This window comes from Nothobranchius furzeri, chromosome 3, assembly GCF_043380555.1.
Source record: "Nothobranchius furzeri strain GRZ-AD chromosome 3, NfurGRZ-RIMD1, whole genome shotgun sequence".
Lineage (NCBI taxonomy): Eukaryota > Metazoa > Chordata > Actinopteri > Cyprinodontiformes > Nothobranchiidae > Nothobranchius > Nothobranchius furzeri.
Window position 1 is genome coordinate 77,769,362 of NC_091743.1, and position 24,712 is coordinate 77,794,073.

The 24,712-nt window shown below is 45.0% G+C and overlaps 1 protein-coding gene across 2 annotated transcripts in view; it reads right to left on the minus strand.

Annotated features, from left to right (window-relative positions):
• Positions 1 to 24,712, minus strand: part of dag1 (dystroglycan 1) — a 45,235-nt gene that overhangs the window by 5,078 nt on the left and 15,445 nt on the right. Inside the window, exon 2 of one of the 2 annotated variants that reach the window (XM_054736918.2) lies at positions 21,473 to 22,160. In XM_054736918.2, coding sequence (XP_054592893.2) covers positions 21,473 to 21,898 — 426 coding nt within the window. In that variant the 5' untranslated portion in view covers positions 21,899 to 22,160. Of the gene's footprint in view, positions 1 to 15,988; positions 16,100 to 21,472; positions 22,161 to 24,712 lie in introns of those variants that run through there. The other variant, XM_054736919.2, reaches the window with a different exon arrangement.

Consider the following 24,712-nt stretch of genomic DNA (forward strand, 5'->3'; position numbering starts at 1 on the left):
TAATTAATGTAGGGACAGTGCAATGCTCCAACCAGCACCAGGAAAACACACTAAACTCCACAGTTAAAGCAGCAGACGCAAAAAGCACGCACTAGTCCCACAGACAGAGAGTTCCTTACAATTCCTGTTTATATCAGGCGCCCAGCTTCCTCGTTATGACAAAGAGGATCTCAAAGCTTCCATCTACCAATCGGAGGATCCCCCTAATAGTACGCATGATTTTGAGCTAGCCAGTAAGCAGAGAGCGTGTTGGACCTGTTTGGCTCCAGGCAGACCGCCTCGGGAAGAGGGCTGGAAAGACGCCGGTTGTGCGAACGGAAATCCAAGGCTAGCTGAATGAGAACACTTCCAGTCTGGTCCAAGTGCAGTAGAGCCGATGCTGGTGTGGAAGGGCCATAAGGAAACAAGCTGGAGCTGGCCACCCCTCCAGCCCCTGATTGGCTGCTATGAGGTGAGAAGCTCAGAAATCAGGGAGGAGCTTGTAGTAGAGCTGCTGCTTCTCCAGCACTCATTGGTGGAGGTGGGGGTTTTGATGCATATTTGTCTGTTTGTGGCATCACAAACATGGATGTTTGTAACAGCTCGTTTTAGGCACGTTTCCTAAAACCAGACACTGACAGAAGACAGGTGGACAAGTTTTATTTGCATTTGGTGTATTTCCAGAGGCACCAGAAACCCACGTGGCAGCAGACAAGTATGTCTGTTATGGCCACAGCCATTTGTGTTTCTGTTTTGTTTCTCTGCCACCTGTTTCCATCCTCGTGTGCTGAGAAGACCAGCACCCAGCTCAGCCCTGAAGCACCCAGCTGAAGAAGGACAAACTGTTTAAAAGCTCCTGGAACATCTCCTCAGCTTGTGATTAACATCCATGTAGCCGATGTGTGTTTTGTGTTGTAGTGTCTAGTACATGTGTGCTTTCAGTGCATTTGTCTGAAGATGGGGAGTCCCCTATTAGAAATGCTGGTGATGTCCTGCTTAAACCTCTTGTGTTTGCAGGGAGTCCCTGATTAGTGATTAGTGTAACGCTTAGTGTTCGATGGATAACCAAAGCACCCTTTTTTAACCTTAAATGGTGTTTTCCTACCATTTTAAAGAACATTAAAGATTCCCTTTAATGCTCCTGGATGTCCCACCAGACTGTCTGCTCACCTCACTCCCTACAACAATCATTTCATGCATCAAACGTCTCAAATATACTGCAGCGTTTGTCCTTTCTGTCCTGTAACCAGACTCCCGAGCACACTCGCGGTGCGCTTGTGCACCCGTGGCTGAAATAGGCAAGCTGCTTTCTGGGGGATTTCTCTAAGGACACACACAGTGAGGTGCAGGAGGAACGACGAGCAATAAACTGCTTTCTCAGAAGCTATTATGGTGGTGGCAAGGGCAAGTAAAGGCAAAGACATTACAGAAAAAAAGCAACAATCAAAGTTAATTTATTCTAAGCTGAGTGATAACCTCAGAGCACCAGTTTAAAGCCTCACTCAGGAACTTTACTACGGGGAAATCATCTCCCATTCACCTCCAGAAACTCCACCCAAAGCCTTTAAGGAGGAACAGAATTACATTCAGTACAAAAGACGATAAAGTGGAGCTGGTTTGAAGAGCAGACGACAGCCTGAGAGCAGCAGAAGCCACGACTGTTTCCTCATGATTTTAAGCACTTAATTAAAAGAAAATGAGCAATAATCTCATCAAAGTTGGATCTTCTTTCATCATCTTCTCCTCTCAGAGTCACCGTGACTATCGGCTCTGTTCCCGCTCTCACTCAGAGGGAAACCGATCTGAAGTTTACCAGAGCGACAGGCATGAAACTCAGACGTTATCTCACATCACCGCCTCCTCCTTAACCCCTAGTTCCTCATCCCCTATCTCCTCAACCCCTAGCTCCTCATCCCCTAGCTCCTCATCCCCTATCTCCTCAACCCCTAGCTCCTCATCCCCTAGCTCCTCATCCAAGGTGCGTGTGGTTTACTGACCCGTGTTGACAACATTTATTTATGTTATGATATGAATTTTTCAGGTACCACCAAACAAGCCGGGTAGGAAAGTGTTTCAGTATGGACACATTTCATTGCTGGACACCAACGCAAGAAGAAGTGCATGCTGGTCACCCAGACGAGCCTCATCAGTGCTTTGGGTTTAAGGACGTGGACCAAACAACCACGTAAACATGTTAGCTGGTGGAACGATCTGCACCCTACACCCTCACCGCTAAATCAGCAAGTAGCAGCCAGACGTCTGTTTAACCCTCCCACTGTCTTCATGTGTGACCCCGTGAGGAAAGTTAACCATTGAGCAGGGTTGATGGTTTATCCCTTGAGGTCCACGTGGCAGGGGTGAGGTGGTGCTCACTCCTCGCCCCTGCCACATGGACCCAATGGATAAACCATCAACCCTGCTCAATGGTTAACTTTCCTCACGGGGTCACACATGAAGACAGTGGGAGGGTTCAGACAAGTTGGCTAAAGGAAAGTGCCCGAGGGCAAGGCAAGTTCTCGGTCGATAACAAACGCAAAGATTCCACCTCGTCATACAATCCTGCTCTCCTGCTGGCTTCCTCTCACATCAACATTTATCGCTTCGTCTTCCATAAAACTAACTGCTGATTCAACATTCAAACTACAGTTCTTTCATTGCTTCTTATTCTGCATATCTAGTGTTATTTTAACACATTAAATATGACTTTATTAGATCATTCAGGACCTCCCAGCTGTGACTTTTGGACTTCATGTATTCTTTGTCTTTAGAGAAATTCAGCTTTTTGTAAACCGTTTCAGCCAATTAGAAATAAATAAAGGAGCCTTCAAACATCTATGATCAGTTTAGTCTACATAAAGGCTCCTACAACACCTCAGCCAGCAAACAGCTGTCACAGCTGCAGCATCAGGATGAAGGCGCTCCTGTTTCAGCAACTAGAAATTAACCGGAGCAGACGGCAGGAGGTTCTAGAGTCTTACTTCCTGATATTTTGGAAATTTCTCCTCTGATTGGCTAACAGCAACACAACTCTAGCACTGACTATTTGTTCTGTAACTTTGATGTTTTATCTCCACAAGATAAACAAGCCTGGAGGAGTTCTGCTGTGTGGTGGAGTTGCTAATGCTAATGGTTAGCTTCTACTAGCTGAGACGTTGTCTGCTGTTTCCTGGGCTAAACCAACAATAGCCTTTCCCGTCGTGAGTCAAGATGGGTGAGTCCATGAATGTTAGTGACAGTGTGACGTAGATCTGTCAGGATCTTCTAATCCTAGAGTTTCACCGTCTATTTTCTATCAGAAGCTACTGCAGGAGGTAGGTGTAGAAGACTATTTCCATGTTCAGCCTGCATGAAACACCATTAATTCAAAACAAGTAAACTTGCTCTTTGAAGCAAAAGTCGGTATGTTTATTTTGCTTAATCAGACGTAATATTTCTCCAGATATTGTCCCTGCTATGATCTAGACTTGGTGTTCAACGAATTTATCCTCTTTGTAGTGCCACTGTTGTAATATGTCATGCATCAGTACTGCTGCTTCTGTTGCTGTAAGACACACACACACACACACACACACACACACACACACACACACACACACACACACACACACACAAATGTGACATGTAATCACAGAGCTGCGCAGAGAGAAGAAAGTTCAAAGAGAGTCAGACACAGTGACATGAAGAGACGACAGGATGGAGAGGAAGAAAGAGAGAAGTCAAGCAAGAAGCCTGAAAGAGAAAATGGGAACGATATCTCCTGAAGAGAGATATTACGAAGAGGCGTCGAGTCTGTTGGCGGAGAAAGAAAGCAGCTCATTGTTGCAGGAGCAAGAGGAGAACATGAAGAAAGAAGGCCATTGTTACTCAGGAACAGATCAACAGATAAGCCTCATATTTTGGAGGCGGAGAGGAAGGATGAGGAGGATGAAGAAGTGCCATGGCAGCAAAAGTGGAACGGAACAATGGAGGGAGAGGAAGGGAAAATAAGAAGACAAGAAAATCATGTAGCAGATTGGTGGAATCTCCAGTGGAAAACATGATAGATGGATGGGTGGGTGGATGGACGGAACCAATCGGTTAGTTAGATTACAGGCTTGTCTTGAAGGCATAAAAAATTAGATGACTCTAAACTTTCTGCTTTTAAATGAAGACAAGACTGAAGTTCTCATCTTTGGACCTGAAATTCAGAAAAGGAAACTGCCTGGGCAGTCACCTGACCTGAACGGCATTAAATCAGTCTCCGAGAACAAAGTTAGGATCTTTGGTGTTATCTTCAACCAAATCAGCCAATCATCAAATTCCTTATGTAGGAAACCTTTTACTAATTGGCTTGATGACCTGAACTGTGTTGGAATGTTTACTGTGTGAAGTGACCCGAGATGACTTGTGTCGTGATTTGGTGTTATATAAATACACTTGAATTGAATTGAAAGGATAGATTGATGGACGATCAGTTGGACGGACTGGTAGATAGATGGATGCATGAACCTCAGCAAACTGAATGAATCTTCTAGAAGTAACCCTAACCAAACCAAACCACTTCTTTCACCATTAGGTATCAGAATCAGAAGGTTGCGTTGCCATATAAAGTTCCATAGCCGTCATCTCTGTATTTAACCCATCCCCATGGAGGAGAGCAGGGGCTGCGCTCAGGAACCATTTGGTGGTTTAACCCCCCAACCCAACCCCTTAAAGCTGAGTGTCAGGCAGGGAGGCGTTGGGTCCCGTATTTAAAGTCTTTGGTATGACCTGACCGGGAATCAAACCCCGATCTCCAAGTCCCAGGGCGGACACTCTACCACTAGGCCACTGAGCTGGTTGTATATGTGTATGTCTGCTTCCTAAAGTCCACAACAACCCCTGCTGTCTTCTGGGTGTTTAGCACCAGGTTGCTGTGGCTGCAGCAGGACACCAGCCGTCCTGCAGGCGGAGTCCGTCCTCTTCAGTGGAAACAGAAACAACGCCAGACTTTATTAGATCCAAAACTGCAGCGAGATCCTGGAAACATTTTATTGAAATAAGCAGCAGGTCTATAAAAAAGATCAGATTTAGCAGCCAGCGTTCCATGAACCCTTCGTGGATGAAGAGTGTCAGCACAGGGAGACTTGTTGTCACGTTGAGGGTGTGGATGGAGGCGGACCATGTGTGGTGGAGCAGATCAGGAGGCAGGAATGCAGGCACGGATAAAAATAAAAATGGTTTTAATGACAGAGCGGGAACGACAGAACAAAACAACGCTGACAACAAACAATGAACCGACAAAGACTCAAACAAGACGGGAGGTATAAATACACGGGAAAATCAGGAACACATGGGCAGGTTAACAAGGGGCAGGTGAGACAAATAAAAACTAGTCAAGGGCAGGGGAGAGACACAGTCAGGGAGGCAGGAGTAGATTGTGACAGTACCCCCCCCCCCCCCCCACACACACACACACACACACACAGATTGTGACACTTGTATCTGAGAACAAATACTAATTATCAACTTCTTGTTGTTAAACATCTCTCACCCAGTCATGAAACAAAGATGTTATTTATTCTTATTTGTTTAAAAGAGACAGGAAGAGCAATGTGCAGCTTATCATAATAAGAGCATCAAGGAATGTCCAGAGAACTGGATCTCATTATTAGAGCATTTTTAAATGATAAATGACCCGCGCTTGTACAGCACCTTTCAGAGTCAGAGGACTCCAAAGTGCTTTACACTACAGTATATCATTCACCCATTCACACACACACATTCACATGCTGGTGGTGGAGACCTACCATGTAGCCACAGCTGCTCTGGGGCACACTGATGAAGGTGGGGCAGGCGATGGGGTGATGAGGACACAAAAATACTGATGGAGCCTGAGTTTGCACCGGCAACCCACCGATTACGGGGTGAATTCCTATTCCCCCGAGCCACCGTCACTCCAGGTTTAGCAGTTTTAGGAGTACAAAGTACTTTAAAAGTATTCACTAGAATAACCAAAAACATTAAAATCTTTGTGTAGCTGCAGATTCTATAAAGTCTAAAATCTCCAGAGTTCACGTTTTAAAGGGACTGTAGGTACTAAGCTATGTCAGCAGGTGACAGAGTTGAGCTGAGCACCAGGTAATAACGGAGAAAAGCTGCTACTCCTAACAGGAAGTCAGTGGTGGGGCAATATCGCTGCAGCACAAAAACAAAGAAGAAAAACCTCTTTCACTTTATGCTAACATTTTTGCTTCAAGTGTTTTCATGTAACCATTCACCAACCATGCTTAAGAATTCAATAAAAAAACATATAAAGCATGTATAGAAAGGTTTATTTACAGGTTGGTCGTGAGTATAGAGCTGTAATGAACTGTTATCATGTCAATAACCGGTTATGTTCATGTACATACCATTACCATACCATTTTATTTATAAAGCGCATTCAACATGGCATTACAACCAGACAAGGCGCTGTACATTAAAAGATTACAGTTAAATTAACACGTTCAGAATGACATTTAAAGCATAGTTAATAAGAAAAAATGAAAACAAGAAAATACTCGAACTAACAGTCGTAAAACACTAAAAACGCAAAGGAATGTGAAACAACAGATAAAAACATATGAAAGAACCACAGTAATACAGATGTTAATTATTGTGCATTCTATTGTAGAAAGAATGCAGATGTCGAAAGTGGTCCATGATTATGTATTATATGCAAGGTTGAAGTAGTGAGTTTTCATGCGAGATTTAAAAATGCTAATTGTTGGTGCTTGCCTCACTAGTAGTGGTAATGCATTCCACAGCTTGGGAGCACAGACAGAGAAAGCCCTTTCTCCACGGCTTTTCAGACGTGCGTTTGGAAGAGCTAGGAGGAGCTTATCCTCAGACCTGAGAGCACGAGGCGGATTGTAGTAATGGACGAGTTGACACAGATATGGAGGAGCTTGACTGTTCAGGGATTTATAAGTGAGCAGCATGATTTTGAAATTGATCCTGAGATGAACGGGCAACCAGTGGAGAGATTTTAGAATTGGTGTAATGTGCTGTCTTCTGTCAACTCCAGTCAGGAACCTAGCTGCTGAATTCTGGACTAGCTGAAGTCTAGATTGAGCTGCTTTACTGATGCCGTATAAGCAGGAGTTGGAGTAATCCAGCCGTGAAGTGATGAAAGTGTGGACTACTGATTTGAGAAGACGGACACTCAGGATGTGCTTAAGTTTAGAGATACGCCTGAGGTGGTAAAAACATGATTTAACTGTGTTATTGACCTGAGCATCCATCTTCAGAGCCTGGTCTATTTTAACTCCAAGGTTGGAAATTACAGTGGAGACATTAGGTGAGAGATAGTTGAGGTCAGGTTGAAGAGTAGCCGGGATGCTGTGAGGATTAAAAACGATTACTTCTGTTTTGGAGTCATTCAGATGGAGGAAGTTATCAGCAAGCCAAAGCTTAACATTATCGATACAATCAGACAGAACTTGCATTGATTGAGTTGGCTTGAATGAAAAGTAGATCTGACAGTCATCAGCGTAAAGATGGTATGAGACAGCGTGCCTTCTGAAAATGGCTCCTAAGGGCAGTATATAGAGGTTAAATAGTAACGGGCCGAGTATTGAACCTTGTGGGACACCCCAACGGAGTGGTTGTGACTCGGATGAACAGCCATCCAACATGACTCTAGCGGACCTGTTATAAAAGTATGACCTGAACCAATCTAGGGCTGAACCAGAAATGCCAGCCCAAGTCTGAAGTCTGGTGATCAAGATGTTATGATCGATCGTGTCAAATGCTGCTGATAGATCCAAAAGTAGCAGAACCACATGGAAACCTGAATCTAAAGCGAGAAAAATGTCATTAAACACCCGAACATGAGCAGTTTCAGTGCTGTGCTGTTTTCTGAAACCAGACTGAAAAATGTCCATTACCTGATTGTCATTTAGATGTGTCAGCATCTGTTCATACACTATTTTCTCAAGGACCTTAGATAAAAACGGTAATTTGGAAATTGGTCGGAGATTAGAGTAATCAGTGGGGTCGAGACCAGGTTTTTTCAAGATTGGCTGAAGAACGGCGTGTTTAAAGGCAGAAGGAATTTCAGCCAATGTCAAGCTACTATTTAAGATGTCTAGCACATTATGGCTAATGAAAGGAAAAACCTCTTTCAGGAGACGTGGTGGGATAACATCTTCTGGGGAGCCAGACGGTTTCATGGCAGCAACAGTTTTTTCTAGATAGGGCAGAGAGATGGGCTGAAAGCTTTGAAGTTGCACATGAGGGGGAATGACTGAATCAGGAACATGGTTGGTTTGGTGAATCTGAGCTCTGATTACACTAATCTTATTTAAGAAAAACTGCAGGATTTGGTTACACAAGTCAGCAGACGCAGAGGAAAATAGTTTTGTAACTGGTGAAAGCACTGCATTCATAGTTTTATATAACACACCTTGATTATTAGAATTAGCCGTTACGATGCTTGCAAAAAATCGATTTCTTGCGCCTCTGACTGCTCTTTGGTACTGAGACCACGCCTCTCTCATGGATTCAAAGGATACAGTAAGCCTGTCTTTTATCCATTTACGTTCCAGTCTTCTGGCATGTTGTCTCATGGAACGAGTTTGCTCGTTCAGCCATGGGTCAGGTCGGGATGTATTTTGCCTTGATTTTAATGGAGCGACAATATCCAAAGCAGCCAGACAGGATGAATCAAGCGCATGAAGTAATCCCTCAACAACAGTAAATTCATCAGTAGATTGAAATGGAGCTGAATTCAAAGCAAGAATAGCAGCAAAATGTGCAGCAGTATTGGGTCTGATTGTTCGAGAGAAGCTGGGACGGAAACACTCAACACGAGAGGCAGAGTCTAAGTTCATATTAAACACAACTGGTGAGTGATCAGAAAAAGTTGCAGGTAGAATGCCAAGATCACTAATTTGCAGCCCATGACAAAAAATCAGGTCTAGTGTGTGTGTATGACCATGAGTGGGTCCATTAACACGTTGGGACATGCTAAATGAGTCAATAAGATCTAAGAAATCCTTTACCAAAGGTTTGTCAGGACAGCAGACATGAATATTAAAATCACCCAGCAAGAGTATTTTTCCATATCTGCAGGAGACGTCTGCCAGGAAGTTTGCAAATTCATTAAGAAAATCCTTGTTATAGGGTGGTGGACGGTAAATGAGTGCACATAACAATGGAGGGGAACGTCCCAATTCAAACAAACTTAATTCAAAAGACAATGGAGTTGATTGATGGGTAATCGGTGTGCAGACAAGATCTGATTTGAATATAGTCAATAGACCTCCGCCCCGGCGCTGTGCTCTTGGAATGTTAATGAAGGAGCATCCAGGAGGTAACATTTCAACAATAGCAGCTGAATCTCCAGGGGTTAACCATGATTCAGTGGCGCATAGAACAGACAAGCTATTGTTCAGGAAGAATTCCTTCAGAATAAAAGTTTTATTTCCAACCGATCTGGCATTGATCAGTGCAAAGCGAGTCGACTGCTTTCCCGATGGAAGAGAAAGTCCGGCTCCATCAAATCTTGCAATATACTGTAGGTTGGCCAGATTTATTCCTCGCTGATTGTGCCGTCCAAAACGAGAGCGGCGAAAACGAGAGCGGGAGGGCAACCCGGTGGAACCCAAAGAAACAACAGGCACCAAGCACCCACCTCGAGCATCAGGGGAACTCCGAAAGCACCGCTCCTTTCCCCATACGCAGTAATCTGATGTGATTAGGCGATCTCCACATCTCCCCCGATTGTGTGCCGCAAGCTGGTCAGCAGCGGTCGGCCGCCGGATCATCCTCGGTTCCGAAGCACGCATACAGCGCTTGGCTCCGTGAGCTCCCAGCTGGAGAATCATCCCCACATCCCACGCACTCGCGCAGCTCTCAGCTCCGTGAGCTCCCAACTGGCCGGTCATCCACACCTCAGACACATCCATGTAACATTCAGCTCCATGTCCTCCCGGTAGCAGCGAGATCAGCTCGACTCGATTGAGATGCCGATGGATCCGGGACATCACAGTCACGGAGCAGCGCTCCGATATGGCTTCGCCACGCCGGATCCTTCGGAGCTGAACAAAGAAGCCGCCTCGTTTCCCCCGCTTCTTTTTCCACGGTCTCCGGGGCAGCGGCAAACCGACGGGCAGCACAAGCCCGGAAGCTGGGCTAACGTCAGTCTCCAGCGGCGGTGGGAAAGCGTGGAGCAACACAGGCTCTGCAGCTGGGTTCGCGTCAGTCTCCAGCGGCGGTGGAAAAAGGTGTCCCGCATTAGAGTTCTGAAAATCATCCATTCTAGAGCGGATCGAGAGCAGGAAGTCCCGATCATACACCAGCAGAGAATCGGCACTGCATATGGAAAAAATACAAGAATACAATAGAAAAACAAAAAAGGTTGGGAGCTGAGCAGACACGCAGCCGGTCATGGGCGCCATCTTGGTCAGTCCATCATTAACTCATTCACTGCAATTGACGACTAAAGTCGTCATTTGCATTTTTTTTACTGTTTGAGCATCGGAACGAGCACCTGCGCTGAGAGAACAAACATCTCAGCCCTGAAGCTGATCTTCATCCGCATACGTCACAGATCACATGATCAGGAAGCAACACATCCATGTGTTTGGAGATCTGTTTGGGCTGTTCCTGTAAAAAAAGGTGAGGCGCGAACCGGAAAAGCGTCTGCCGATCACAATTCGACAACAGATTATGAAAGAACGGATAACGTTCGAAACACGCGGCTTCTTCCTTATGTAAGAGGTGAGTCTCCTCTTTGTTTTGGTTGTTTTGGCATCGACATCATGCTAGCGCGCAACGTTCTGTGACTCTTAAAAAAAACTGTAAAAACGGTGAGAAACACTGGCAGCGAAGGCCGTTAGTGATCAGGAAACGGCTGGCAGTGAATGAGTTAATATGCATCACCGGTTACCAGAGTTAGTCCCTTTCTGCTGGGGTGATGGTGAAAAACAACCCATTGTTTTAATTCTTGGGAATCCTTCAGCACTTTTGAAAACCATTCCCTTTATCAATTCCAGTCAGCGTGAATGACATCACCGCACACGCTGCGTAGCTTACAGAAGCAGGAAACATGGCGTCTGAGCGGCACAAACACTCAAACGTTTGGTTTTACTTTACAAGAGAGCATGACAGCAGGGTAACTTGCAATAACGGCAAAGTAGATGTTTCATCAAGGGAGGAAGCGTTACGAATAAACCAAAGCCTTTGGACACAAAATACACGATAACTTAGAGTTAATGACGTGTGTAGACCCGCTCTGGACTAGAGAACATCACCGCAGCAGCAGCGGTCACACATCCTCTCCTGGTAATACTGCAGGTAACTAATCAGCTAACACCGCCTAGCATGCTAGCATCATTAGCCTTATATACACACCTCCACACTAGCAGACTCCAGGGACACAGGTCTGGCCTATGGTGAGGTTATTCCCTCTCTACTAAAGCTACAGCAACACCACACTGAACCAGAAGATGACTCTGCCTTCAGGGAGCAGAAAGGAGAACATTTGGAAAGATCTTTCCACCGATGCAGGTACAGCTGGTTATTCATCATAGATAAACCCACAGTTATAATGCAGGAGGCTGTGATTTTAGTTTGTTGTCACCTGTTTAACTGCTCTGGAATCAATAAGGAATCGGATCAATAGACAGAATTGACACCATTGATATTGATAAAAACTTATCCCTAATCACCAGACATTCTAATATGAACAGATACAGCAGAGCTAATGGAAGTTCACACCATCAGCAGCCCATCGCGCGTCTCCAAACCAAGTGGTGCTCGCTGCAGAAGCACAGAGGCGGAGCTGCACCAGAAGGTGGGGCTGCACCAGAGTCAGCCCCGCCCATTCCATCAGAGTCAGTCCAATTCCTTCCAGTTGTCAGACTTGATAGCATTCTGGAACCAAAGAGGGTGTTATAGCTAATATCATCTAAAATGCAAGATTGAGGACGGAGTTGAGAGGTTAAATGAACAGTTTTTGTAAAGGTTCCATATAATAATAAATCTAAATTTTGGAACTTTTTATCATGTTATATTGTCATTTCCTCATAAGAAATACACCAAAGCCATTTTTGGCCTCATTCATGCATTTTCCTCCCATCTCAGCTTCAATTTGGTCTCCTCCGAAGCGGGTCTGGTCTTGGTTCTCAAATCGGGATATTCTGTGAGTTTTCTGACAAATTATTTCTCAAATGACTTCTACTGAGACACCGCCGATAAACCATACATCCCATCTACAAAGACACACTGGATGGCACAATTACATGTAACGCCACTAACTTTTTATCAGATGTAGTGGTGAAGTGGTTATGGAGTCAGATTGGCATGCAGTTTTGTGCAGGTTCACCTCCCAGTAACGGCAGTATAAAGGTTGTTTATAAATCTTTTTCTTCTTTTCTAGCTACACTTGCCAGTACTATGTTTGCAACAATTTACTGGTATACCGTTTACAATATAATGACTAATGTGTTTTTTATTTATTTATTCGTTTATTTAGCCAGTGTGAGTCGATTTGTGAGCAGAGTTTCAACTGAAATGCTGTTTAGGTACGACCAAATTCAAAGAACTTTTAGAGACATAAATATTTTGCAGAAAATAAACATTACAACTAAAATATAAACAAATTTAATGTTTCAGCTGGATAAATAGATTGCTGCCACCCCCACCGAGAGTCGAACCAGCATCAGCTGAGGGGAAAGCAAATCTTTCGTCAGACGAACTTGCCACTGGACTTCCAGAGTCCAAACAATAATAAGCCTTAAATGCTGTTGTAGGCCGCTTTTGTTGGAGCGGCTGTGAGCAGATATTTGCTAAAAGAAACCTTTTCATTTCGGGATATATTCAGGTTTTGTCATGTAGCAAGTTATATTTATCTTGTTTAATTGGAGTATAGAACGTAGCATTAACGATTGTAAACTAGTAACAGCCATAACTCATGTGGGTCAGGTTGGTTTGTGATAAAGTTAAAAAACTAAAACAGAAGGAGTCAGTGGGCTAGGCTGAGTTTGCGTGAATGGGCGGGGCTGACTCTGGTGCAGCTCCACCTTTGTAGTTCTGCAGCGAGCAACCTCTCCTCCGAACAGCACCAGTACCATGTTCAGGTCCAGGTTAAATAGTGTCAGTAGAACCGGAGCTATGCGATTCAACAGCCACATGGGAAAGTGGATTCCAAGAGAAGGAAAAGGTTCCAGGAAACGTTCCTATTAATGGTTCTATTTTAGGGTCGACAGTTGCATAAGGAAGGCATTATGAGCTGCTGCACAGGTTTGCTGCTTCTCTCGCAGAAAGGTCTCTTAACAGCTGTGTGTGTGTGTGTGTGTGTGTGTGTGTGTGTGTGTGTGTGTGTGTGTGTGTGTGTGTGTGTGTGTGTGTGTGTGTGTGTGTGTGTGTGTGTGTGTGTGTGTGTGTGTGTGTGTGTGTCTTTAAACAAACACACTTAAGACACTAAAGCAGTCTGTAGCTCAGTCATTAGAGTATGATGATGGAGACATTCAGAGCTATAAATTTTCTGCTGAACTCCACCATCACACACACACACACACACACACACACACACACACACACACACACACACACACACACACACACACACACACACACACACACACACACACACACACACACAGCTCCTCCAGCTTGTAGGACATGGTCATAGTTTTGTTCCAGCTATGTTGATGTTGAGAATTCAGTAACATTAATTTAAAGCGATGTGGACACTGCCAATTTTCTTTTCCTTCCATTCTGCTTCACCAGCAACTCCTCCCATTTTACAAATACTGGTTGTTTTGGGTGACATCTGCTGATGTCACTTCCTACAGAGGAGCACCCAGTAAGACGGAGGGACGCTCAGCTCCTCTACCAGGCCTTACCCCCGTTCAGGTACTCCGTTGGTTCCTGAAAACGGTTCTGTTCGTGGAAATGGCCCTGTTGTTGAGGAAGGTCAACACTGATGGGCCAAAGAAACTTGGACGTTTGAAGAAGAAACCTGCATGGGAATTTTCTCTAATTTCACTCCCATTTTCCATCCATTAATGGTTCCATCCCATACTGGGATCAGAAAATTCATCCTTACTGCTTCTTTGGTTTGAAGACAGTGGCATCATATACCTTACATTAAACGCAAACATAGAGGAGAATTTGTCTTTATAATCTCATGGTCTATCAGAGGTTCCTGCTAGACTTGAACCTGTTCTGCTCAGTGATGCTCCGTCTCTAACACGTCTGCTTCAGAAGAAAAATCCCAAGCTTCAACTCAGAACAGCAGGTGATCCAGAACCGGAAGAACTGGTCTGAAAGTCATCGTCTAATCCGATTCCCTTCACAGGAAACTGGTGGACCAAACTCTGAGGCTCAGGAGCAAAACAAGCTGCACTGTGAAGTGAGAAGAACACTAAAGACGAAGCTTTGGGCCAAATCACCGAACGGCGTTAAATCCGCTGTGACACATCAACAATGTAGGAGAAAACTAGACAATTACACTCGTGTCACCCAAAATTAAGCTCTCGTCATTTCTGCTGAGACGTGAATAAAGAAAACTCCACAACTCGATTTGCTCCTCTGTTCCCGACCAGCTGTGTTTCCCTCCAATTGTCTTCATCATCATCAGACTTGGCGCTTCTTCAGTCGTGTGAATAAAACATCAGCTATCTTTACCCTGCTAACAGCACCTACACAAACCATTTCACCTTAAACACATAGCTCAGGGATAATGAGAGACACGATGCTAAAGGACTTCCTCGAAAGTGGTGAAGACGCCGGGCGCGGCAGCCTGAGGGCGAGACGAAGGCCGGTCACTGAAGTCGCGTCTCTTTGAGGTGAAACCAAACATGGAGGGCCTTTTTCAAACAGAGTTCGACTCACTTCTGTCCAGTGAGAACGGAAAACAGCTGCTCGGTGAGACGTGAGGATCAAGGGTTCTACAGGTCCAAAGGACCGTCTGCAGGAATAAAGGTTTCAATATCAGAACAGAAAACTAACTCATGCTAGCGTTCCCCAACATTATAAAGCTCAATACTAACAACACACACGGTCTTCAGATGGAGAACCAGGGGGAGGACTTTATCCACAATGCACCGCAGCACCCACATTTGACCCAGCTGTCAGCACGGTGGTGGAAGGCTGGTGGTTTGGAATGGCCCTGACCCACTGGGCGTTCTGGAGTCTAACGCGAGACCTTTCTTCTGGACCAAACCGGGTTGTGAAACAGAACCATGATCTAAACTGGTTAGTGGAACCAGAACAGAGCTGTGGAACGTTTCGGCAGTCCCGCTGCAGAACTCAGGAAGTTCTCACCTGACACGCAGCTATCACCCTTCACCTGCTGGATCAGGCAAGGTGCTGATCAGAGCTACATATCAGGGTCAGTGAGGGTTAGGGATGCTAACGGACGTTCTGATCAAAGGTTCCGTATATTCACCACGTGGTCTTGGATTGTGGACCACCTGAGGACATTAACTGGACCTTCAAGGATGATTGGTTCTGATCTGCCAATGACACGAGGCGGTGAATGGTGGGTTGGACGTCATTTCAGAGCATTTTGACAAAAGCCTTTATAGTTTTATCAAGCAGCAAAAAAACTGCCTAAGAATATAATTCACACCAGCAGGTTCATCCAGTCACCCAGAAGTCAGGGGTGCTGCTGACCCTAGTTCTTACAGACTCTAGGACACATCTCTCATGTCACTGCGAAACTCTTCACACAGTTCTAACCGAGCTTCTGCGTGGCAAAGCCGTTGGTTTCACATTCAACGTGCACTCCAACTACCCAAACTCTCCATTCGGGTCTCAAGCAAACACATTGTTCCAGAACACTTGCACAGGTTAACACCCACAACACAACATGCAGCATTGCTACAGGACACGTCTCTGTCCATAACCGCAACACGCGTTACTGGAAGGAATCGGACATGATGCAGAATTCATCAATATTTCATGTTTATTATTTTTATGTTTTTGCTAATTCCAAAATACAAGAATGTGTACACACCCCATCCACTGATACAGATACATGTTCAGGTATCCATACCTAACATCCTGCAGCCCAGACCCAGACCCAGAGCCAGATGAAGGTTAGAGGTTCTGCTGAGGGTTTGAGTTGTTCATAATGTCCTAAGAGGTAAAACCCTGAGCGCGAGGATGGCCTTTGTGCTTCAACACATTTGTCAGTTTCTACAATCAGCGTCCAGCTTCTAAAAATACCCTCCTCACACCAAACATGGCTTTGCTGTCTGCACCAATCACAGCAGGCCCTTCCCTGTAGGTTGGAAACCAGACCGGCTGGCCGGGCTGCCAGGTCACACAAGGACAGCACCAAGGAGAAAGCCCTCCAGACCTCAGAACCAAAATCCAGCGTCGGGGGCTGTGGTGGGCTTTGGGGGAGTTTAACCGGCAGCCTGAGTGGCATCAGTGAACAGAACCACAGTGAAACGTGTTTTCCATGAGGCTGAGTCCACATCCTCCAACCCAGAAACACCAAATCATGAATGAATGTGTGCGAGGGTGTAATTTGAAACACATGAATCTTGAGGTTTTGCTTGCTGAATGCTTAATTACATAGCAACACCGTCACCACCGATCAGGTGCCAGCAACCTCGCGGCGGCGTGCTCGTGGACAGACCCGGTGACTCATATGTTCTGCTGTTTTTATCTCTGGGGCCGTCTCCTCCCTTCTCCGGCTCTCCTAATACCAGTTTTCCACTGCTGCCCTGCCAGCTAGCAGCTCCTGGGCTAAAAGCACGTTGTTGTAAATGTGGGGCAGCAGATGATAGAGTCCCTGCTGGAGGAGGAAAGTCCTGACGGTCAATGGTTCGTAACGCTGAAGGAAGAAGAGAGAAAGTAAAAAAATAAAGTGATGATTCTCTGAGCCTAACAGCTGCTATGGTAACCAAACCCCCGGTTCCCCCTAAAGAAGCACAACAAACCCGACTTTGGATCCGTCAGATGGGACATGAAGTCCTGCAGACGGAGCGGTTTCATGGATGGCGTCTCAATAGGGTCAGCTAAACATCAGTTACTCTGGTTCCTGTGCAGCGCTGCTCTAGCGAGCTTCAGACAACAGCTGACTCCTTCCTGTTTCCACCACAAACCAGAACAAAGCGCTTCAAACGAGGTCCGATTAGCTGCTTCTACAGTCAGCTGTGTAAAAATTCACATAAACATCCATCCTTTATCTCAGAAAGGTTCTGATATTAATGTGATGCAGGATTAGGACTTCACAACACATTCACCCATTCACATGCTGGTGGGGATGAGCTACGATGCAGCCACAGCTGCCCTGAGGCGCACCGACAGAGGCGAGGCATGCCGAGCGTGGACACCACCGGTGCCTCCGACCACCGCAGGCAGGCCTTGCCCGAGCAGGGCTCGAACCTGCAACCTTCTGATTACGGAGAGGGCCCTTAACTCCTCTGCCACCATCGCTCCAAATGAACACATTTTTGTGTAGATGGATGAAAACTGAAATTCTTCTCTACTTTCACAACATCTCAGACTTTTCTGTAACCTTTTCAAAATAAAAGCTTCTGTGATTTGTTTTCCTTCCTTCTAGTTTGCAGAGCAGCTGCAGGCTGTGAGCTGCATGTGGACCTGAAGGGCCTGCTGCCCTCCAGTCCTGGTTTAGAGGTTAAAGGTCAAAATAATGTGTGTGTGTGTGTGTGTGTGTGTGTGTGTGTGTGTTCTTGTACTTACTGTACACTAAGGACCATTTTCACTATTTTCCCTACAGCTTACCAGTTGGTAGAGTTGGGTATGGGTTAGGCATAGTGTGTGTGTGTGTGTGTGTGTGTGTGTGTGTGTGCGTGCGTGCGTGCGTGTGTGACCATCCAGCTGACTCTGATATCTTTTTTCCTCTCGGCAGAATAAATTGCCGCCATGACGGTGTGAGAGCCCCCGCCCCTCCGTGCTGGAGGAGTGGATAAACGCTGGTGCGTCCACAGACGTCATGGAGCTCCATCAGTCTTAGGCTCCAGCAGATTTTCACAAGAAAGGATTGTTAGTGTGAAAAGCAACGGCGAGCAGAGAAATTGATTTGGCCTTTGGCTCTAAAACATCGAGCGCCGCCGACCTTCAAAAGAACTCAAGTTGGAAGGGGGGGCCGCGTGTGACGGAGAGCCGGGTAAATGTTGAAATTTAAATGGAGGATGGAGCAGAGAGGAGGAGGAGGTGTTGGGATGGAGATGGGGCCAAATGTTTGGAGGTAATCACTAACATTTTATCCAAAGGATAGAAACACAGATCCCTCTCCCAATGAGAGGAGAAGCCTAACAAACATTAGCAGAACTCTGCAGGAGATACTAGAGTCATTCTACCCAGAAATGAGAGGAGTAACTGGAAAAATGAGGAGGAAAGAGGAGGAAATTGTCAGCTATGCTGACTGGTGTGAATACAAGAAACTTAGAAACCAGTGCACAACTAAAACCAGAAATGCTAAAGCAGAGCATTGTGCAGAAATAGTTTCAGATCTAATTTAAAGCTGATTTATTAATAGCTAATTGGACTATAAACAATCTGCGCGGAGAATGGAGCTCTACTAGAACTGGTGTGAGGGTTGTGCCCGCAGGCCGCCTTAAGGACCACTGCTCTAGCTTATTTCGACTTATCACTTCTCCTTCTACAGGTCCAAAGGAGAGGAAATTATACCAAGAAGTTCCCTTTATTTAGGGTGGCGACCCGTGTGAAATGAACAATTAACGACCTATTGCGATAATTGATTGTGTTGTCAACATATTTGTATTTTATTATATTCATTTAGCTTTCCAGCTAACGCATCTCCCTATCAATCAGGGTTTCAACATAACGTCTTAACCACCGTTGCTCTAACTGAAACTTACTAATGACATATGTTCCGGTTTGGATGACCGTTTATCTGCTGGTGTATTTTTCTTGACTTGACCAAGGCTTTTGATTTGGTTGAGTATTACTTACTCTTTAATAAATCTCTCTTTTGGCCTGTCCCATACTTCTATTCTATGGTTTAATTCATTTGTTCATAATCAATCACAAAATGCCTCTTACAAAGGCAGTCTGGCTAGACCACGGGGAGTTCTCAGAGGTGTCCCTCAAGGCTCTTGCTTAGGCCTTGTCTTATTTTTACTTTTTGTTAATGAATTATTTATAAGTTGCTCTGCTTGTTTCATCCATTTATATGCTGATGATGCTGCACTATTTTGGTCAAAATCAAGTTTAACAGAGATTCAAGAGTCTCTTCAGTCTAACTTTATCATTGTACGAGACTGGTTAACCTGTAGCAGGTTGCTCTTAAATGAACCAAAATCCTTTTCAAAGCTTTTTGGGAGACACCGTCTGCTGCTTAAATTGTTAAATTAGATCCACAGTTTTTAGGTATTTGTCCGTTTCAAGCTGCTGACTCGATTAAATATTTAGGTGCTTGGCTAGAGCGGATTTGTCCTTTAAAAAGCATATTTAAATGCTTGTTAACTTTTATTTATTTTACTTTTATTTAACCTTTATTTATCCAGATGAGTGAGAACTCATTCTCATTTATAACGACGACCTGGCCAAGAAGCAGCAGCCACAGACACATACTTAACTTATCTGTTCTCTGGTGTAAAGCTAACAAATATAAGATAAAATAAGACATAATTAGTCCCTAATTGTTGCATTACTATATTTAGCTTTGAGGTTAGAAAGCGTGTTGTCGCTCAGCATTTATTTCTTTTGCTGGATTACACCGATACACTTGATCAGAACTCTACTGCCTCATCTCTTCACGTGAGTAATATCGTGTACAACAGGATGCGTCTCTTTGTTTTACGTTTTCTGTTCAGAACTCACCGTTGCTTTGTGTACGAGTGTTTGTCCTGTCCTCCTGCCGAGGACGGGTGGATGTATCTGGCTGCAATCTATTTACAAATGTGCAGTCTTTTATTTCCAACCTATTTCACATTGTTGTTAATTCACTCCCAACATAATAATACACAGAGCTCTGGAAAGTTGGCTTTTTCAGTTAAGACACTGATGGATTGGAATAATTTACCAGTTCATCTAAGGTCAGTTACTCTTTTAGCTTGTCTGGATCTGCTGCATGAACATGTTATGCCTACTTGTGATTGGTTTAGATTTTCTGTTTTCTGTAGAGACCTTGATTGTTCATCTTGCAGTTGCTCTGTGGCAGTATATTTATATTTAATTTATATTTATATATAGTTTATATTAATAATTATATTTATTTATATTTATATTTTATTTATATGTATATGTATATTTTATTTATATTTATATTGTATTTATATTAATAATTATATTTATATTTGATTAATATTTCTATTTAATTTATATTTCATTTATATTTTATTTATATTAATAAATATATTTAGATTGTATTTATATTATATTTATATTTTATTTATATTTTTAATTATATTTACATTTGACTTATGTTTATAATTATAATTATATTTATATTTTATTTATATTTGACTCATATTTATAATTATAATTATATTTATATTTTATTTTTATATATGCTTTTAGTACTGTCCCTGTTTTATTGAATTTGTTATCTTATTTGTTTTTCTGTAGGATGTATAGAGGACTCGCTAGTTACGTCTCAAGCCACTTAAAACAAGTTTATGAATAAATAAATGAAAGAGTAACAGGAGAATGGAAGGTGTGACTGAAAAACGAGAAAATAGGATGAACAGAAAAAGAAGTGACCGAGGTGAACGAAATAACGAGCTGCATCACCACACGGTTCACTCAGCAGCTTTTATATCAGCTGTTACATCATAACACACACACACACACACACACACACACACACACACACACACACCTGTTGTCAGTAAAATAAAATATCTAAAGAAGCTCTGAAGGGAAACGTTTTGAGACCTGCTACTGTCCTCCGATGTGACATTTGTGTGTTGCCACGGTAACCACGTCCTCGCCTGAGTAAATGTGCTGCGCTTCGGTAAAGCGGTTAAAAGTACGAGAAGAAGTTTTATGGATTAACACGCTCTGACGGGGGTGAAGGTGTGTGTATGTGTGTGTGGGGATAGGAATAGTACGGGTGGGGGAGTAGGATCAGAAAGGCTGGAATGTGATGGTGAAGAAAAGCGGGAACGCCGGGAGAGGAAGAGTGAGATGACTAAACACGTTGGGACAAGTAGAGAAGGATGGCTGAGATGTGCTTTAGCTGCAGGTTAGGGGAGGAGAGCAACGGGAGAAAAGGAGGAGCATGCTCCTAATGACCCCCCCCCCCCCCATGTTTGTTTTAGTTTTACAATTAATCAATTAAAGTAATCAAGGAATCTGGGAAGTGGTGCAGGGAATTCTTCCAAGAACATAATGAATGAATGTGTTGCCTCTAGCTCATCAGTATCAAAAGTGTAACAGAGATTATGCCTCTAGGATGCTTTTGATGAATCATTTTAGAGAGTTCATATTTTTTTACACAGATCCAAAAATTTCTCCTCTTTCTGTTTCTAACTCATCAGATTAAAACGCTACGTGTCGTCCACAAACAGCAGGCTATCCTGGAGAGCCAACTCACCTTGATGATATCGCCCAGGTAAACGTCCTCCATCCTGTTTGGCACCTTGATCTGGAAAATCCGTCCAACCACCGCCGAGGTATCTGGGAAAGCTGAAGGTGTCGCTGTTTCCCGGCGAGTCGCTCCCGTCTCCATGACATCCGTGGCCTGGAGGCAATCGGTCACTTCCTGGAAGTCCTGGAGCAGCGAGGAGTGCATGGATGCTTCCAGCTCGCTCCTGCCTCCAGCCAGACTCTCGTCCTCTCCATCTGCCTCCATGAGCACCATGCCGCCCAGCAGGTCCATCTCCAAGTCAGCGCAGGCCGGCGGAGGCAGCCAGGCTGCCACGCTCAGAACCAGACCCAGCAGCAAGACTCTAGTCCTGGGTAGTCTGACGTCCAGGCCCCCACACACACCCCGCCTGCCCCCACTGTGTTCACGGCACATTCTTGGCCTTTGTCTGCCTGTCACTGATGCAGGAACAAGTGAAAAGGAGGATGTGCTAGGAGGAGGGGAGGGTCTCGCGGGGGGGGGGGGGGCATGCACCCCCAGCAGATGAAGCAAATCCCCCTTTTCAGATCTCCCTTCCACCCAGCACCTCCCCCTTTCTCTTTTGTCCTCCCCGGCTTTATTCTTTCTGTTCCTCTTGGCGTTTTGTGTTCCTCCCTCACAGGTCCAGGTGTCCCACTGAGCCCAGCGCCTTGGAGATCTGCAACAAAACAGGAAGACAGACCGGATCAGAGGAGCCAGCGTTCTCCAGAAGAACCTCACAAACCTTCAAGAGCAACACAACCCTCACAGCTGACAGGAATCACGGCTGCAGAGCAGCCCGGTTACCTCCCACAGCAGCGTTGATGCCTCCAGCTGGAAGAGCAACAGGTGGAGGGGTGGAGGTGACCTCACCAACAAAGACCAACCAGTTGTTTTCTGGGGGGCTGCTACTGAATGCATGCCTTCTATTTCCTGAAAGGGGTCAAACTGTGTGTGTGTGTGTGTGTGTGTGTGTGTGTGTGTGTGTGTGTGTGTGTGTGTGTGTGTGTGTGTGTGTGTGTGTGTGTGTGTGTGTGTGTGTGTGTGTGTGTGCGCGTGCACCCCACCAAACAACGTCTTCAGGACAAACCTTCAGCTCTAATGGACCATTCCCATCTGTACCGGGTCGGCCCGGCCCGGATAGCATAGCTTGCTTATGGGCCATTCCCATCTGTACCGGGTCGGCCCGGGCCGGGTAGCGTAGGTTGTTTACATATCTGGGTGGCCTGGTATTTTTCCGGGCCAACCAAGGCTCATTCTCAGCCCTCTTCTCGAGGGGGTCTGCTTCAGGCCGACCAGGGCCAACACACCCACTGCTGACAGCAAATTCACACCTTCCATTAGATCAAGCCTCTGATTGGTGGGTAGAATCAGCCCACATGGGCTTAAGACAAGGATGTGTGGAATCAACCGGGCCAGGCTGGGGCCGAATGGGGCTACCTGGCCCGGGCCGACCCGGCACAGATGGGAATGGTCCATAATTAAGCTGAAACTCTTAAACGGGTCTTCTTAAAGCATTTAGATTCAATTTATCTTCCTAGATTAGGATTAGAGCAGACGTTGTTCCCCTTCCAATGAAACAGCATCAATGTGGAAGTTTAAACCTTCAGAACCAAAACTCAGTCAGAACCAGTCATCCTTACCAGGATGATCATGGAGCCAGCGCTGTCCACGGGTCAGAAACCTGCATCGGCTCCTCTGAACAACGATCTAAACTACATCACTCCTCCTTTCTTCTTGTTTTTGGTTTTCTACTTCCCGCCCGTTCAGATGACCCACATTCCTCAGACTCTTTGACCAGAACCTTCAGGGTGGTTTCCTTCTCTCCTGGACTACTCACCCATCAGGACGTATACGTATCCATGTCTCTGACCCGGTTTTGGGGCCCAACTGCCTGGTGGTGGCAGGGCGACATGATCACACACACACACACACATTCTGCACATGTTCTTGGGTGTATTTAGTGGTTTTCTCAAACACTGGTTTGATTTTTGCACTTGTTTTCCAGATTTTACACCCATGCGTTAGTCTTTTGCACTCGTGCAGATGTCCGGAGGTGTTGGACACGTGTGAATTAAAAGTTGTCTGCAGCATTTTGCTGCAGTGCAAACATTGTTCCTGCAGCAGCTTCAGCAAACCAGATTAATTAATATTGATTACTTTTTAATTTGCTAACACCTGCCAATTAATCTGGGTCTAGGTTATGCTGACTCCTTCATTATGTTGTAATGATGAGATATTAATCAGCCTGCTGCTTTAAAACTGCTGTTAAATGACTTCTTATTTGGGATTGGCAGGTATTAATCTGATAATCTAGATTCCAGGGTGTGTTCCATCACCCTGGTGGCCTAATTCATTTAGGGGACAACATTTATTCCGTGGACTCGTGAGAATTAAACCAGCTGGTGATCGGTAAAACGACCCAAATCCGGGACGTTCAGGCAGACTTTGGTCTGAAGAGTCGTGTCACAGTTTTATCTGATGGCTGGAAGATCCCTTTATCCCTCGGTCCCAACCTGAAACACGCCAGTATGCGTCATCCAGGGCTACTCTATACAGGTGGGTCACATCAGAACCACGGACTGGCCGGACCGTGTCGTCATAATGAGAACAAATAGAAGTGTTGGACCTGCAGAGTTCTGGAAGATGAATTAAGTAAAAACCAGGATTTGATGTTCAACAAAACTGAACCAAAAATGATCGTTAGGAGATAAATGATGTACAAAAACATCAGAGATCCAAAACACAGTCACCTGATGACACACCTCCACGGAACATCAGAGTGAAACTCGTTTTATATCTGTTCCTTCACCACAGTTCAGGGAAACACTCGTCACCAAGGCCCAGAGCGTCGGAACCCCACAGCAGGTCACGCATAAATAAACCGTGTGTGTGTGTGTGTGTGTGTGTGTGTGTGTGTGTGTGTGTGTGTGTGTGTGTGTGTGTGTGTGTGTACAGTTTGTCATCCAACTTCGTCCAGAACCAGCTCCCGGTTCTGGGTCTCAGAATCTAAACCCGGTAGGTTCTAGCCAGGTTCCTGTAGCAACAACAACCTGCATGGCTGTCATGGTTGACCTGTCAACATAAAACACACCTGAAGACAGGTGTCCATGACATTTAAGGTCATCGTTCCTCATCTCTCTAACAGAACCACTAGCAGGTGTTCCTCCTGGTGGAATCTGGTCTTTTCAGCAGCAGCCAGAAGGTGTAAAAGTTCCCGTCTGAACTTGT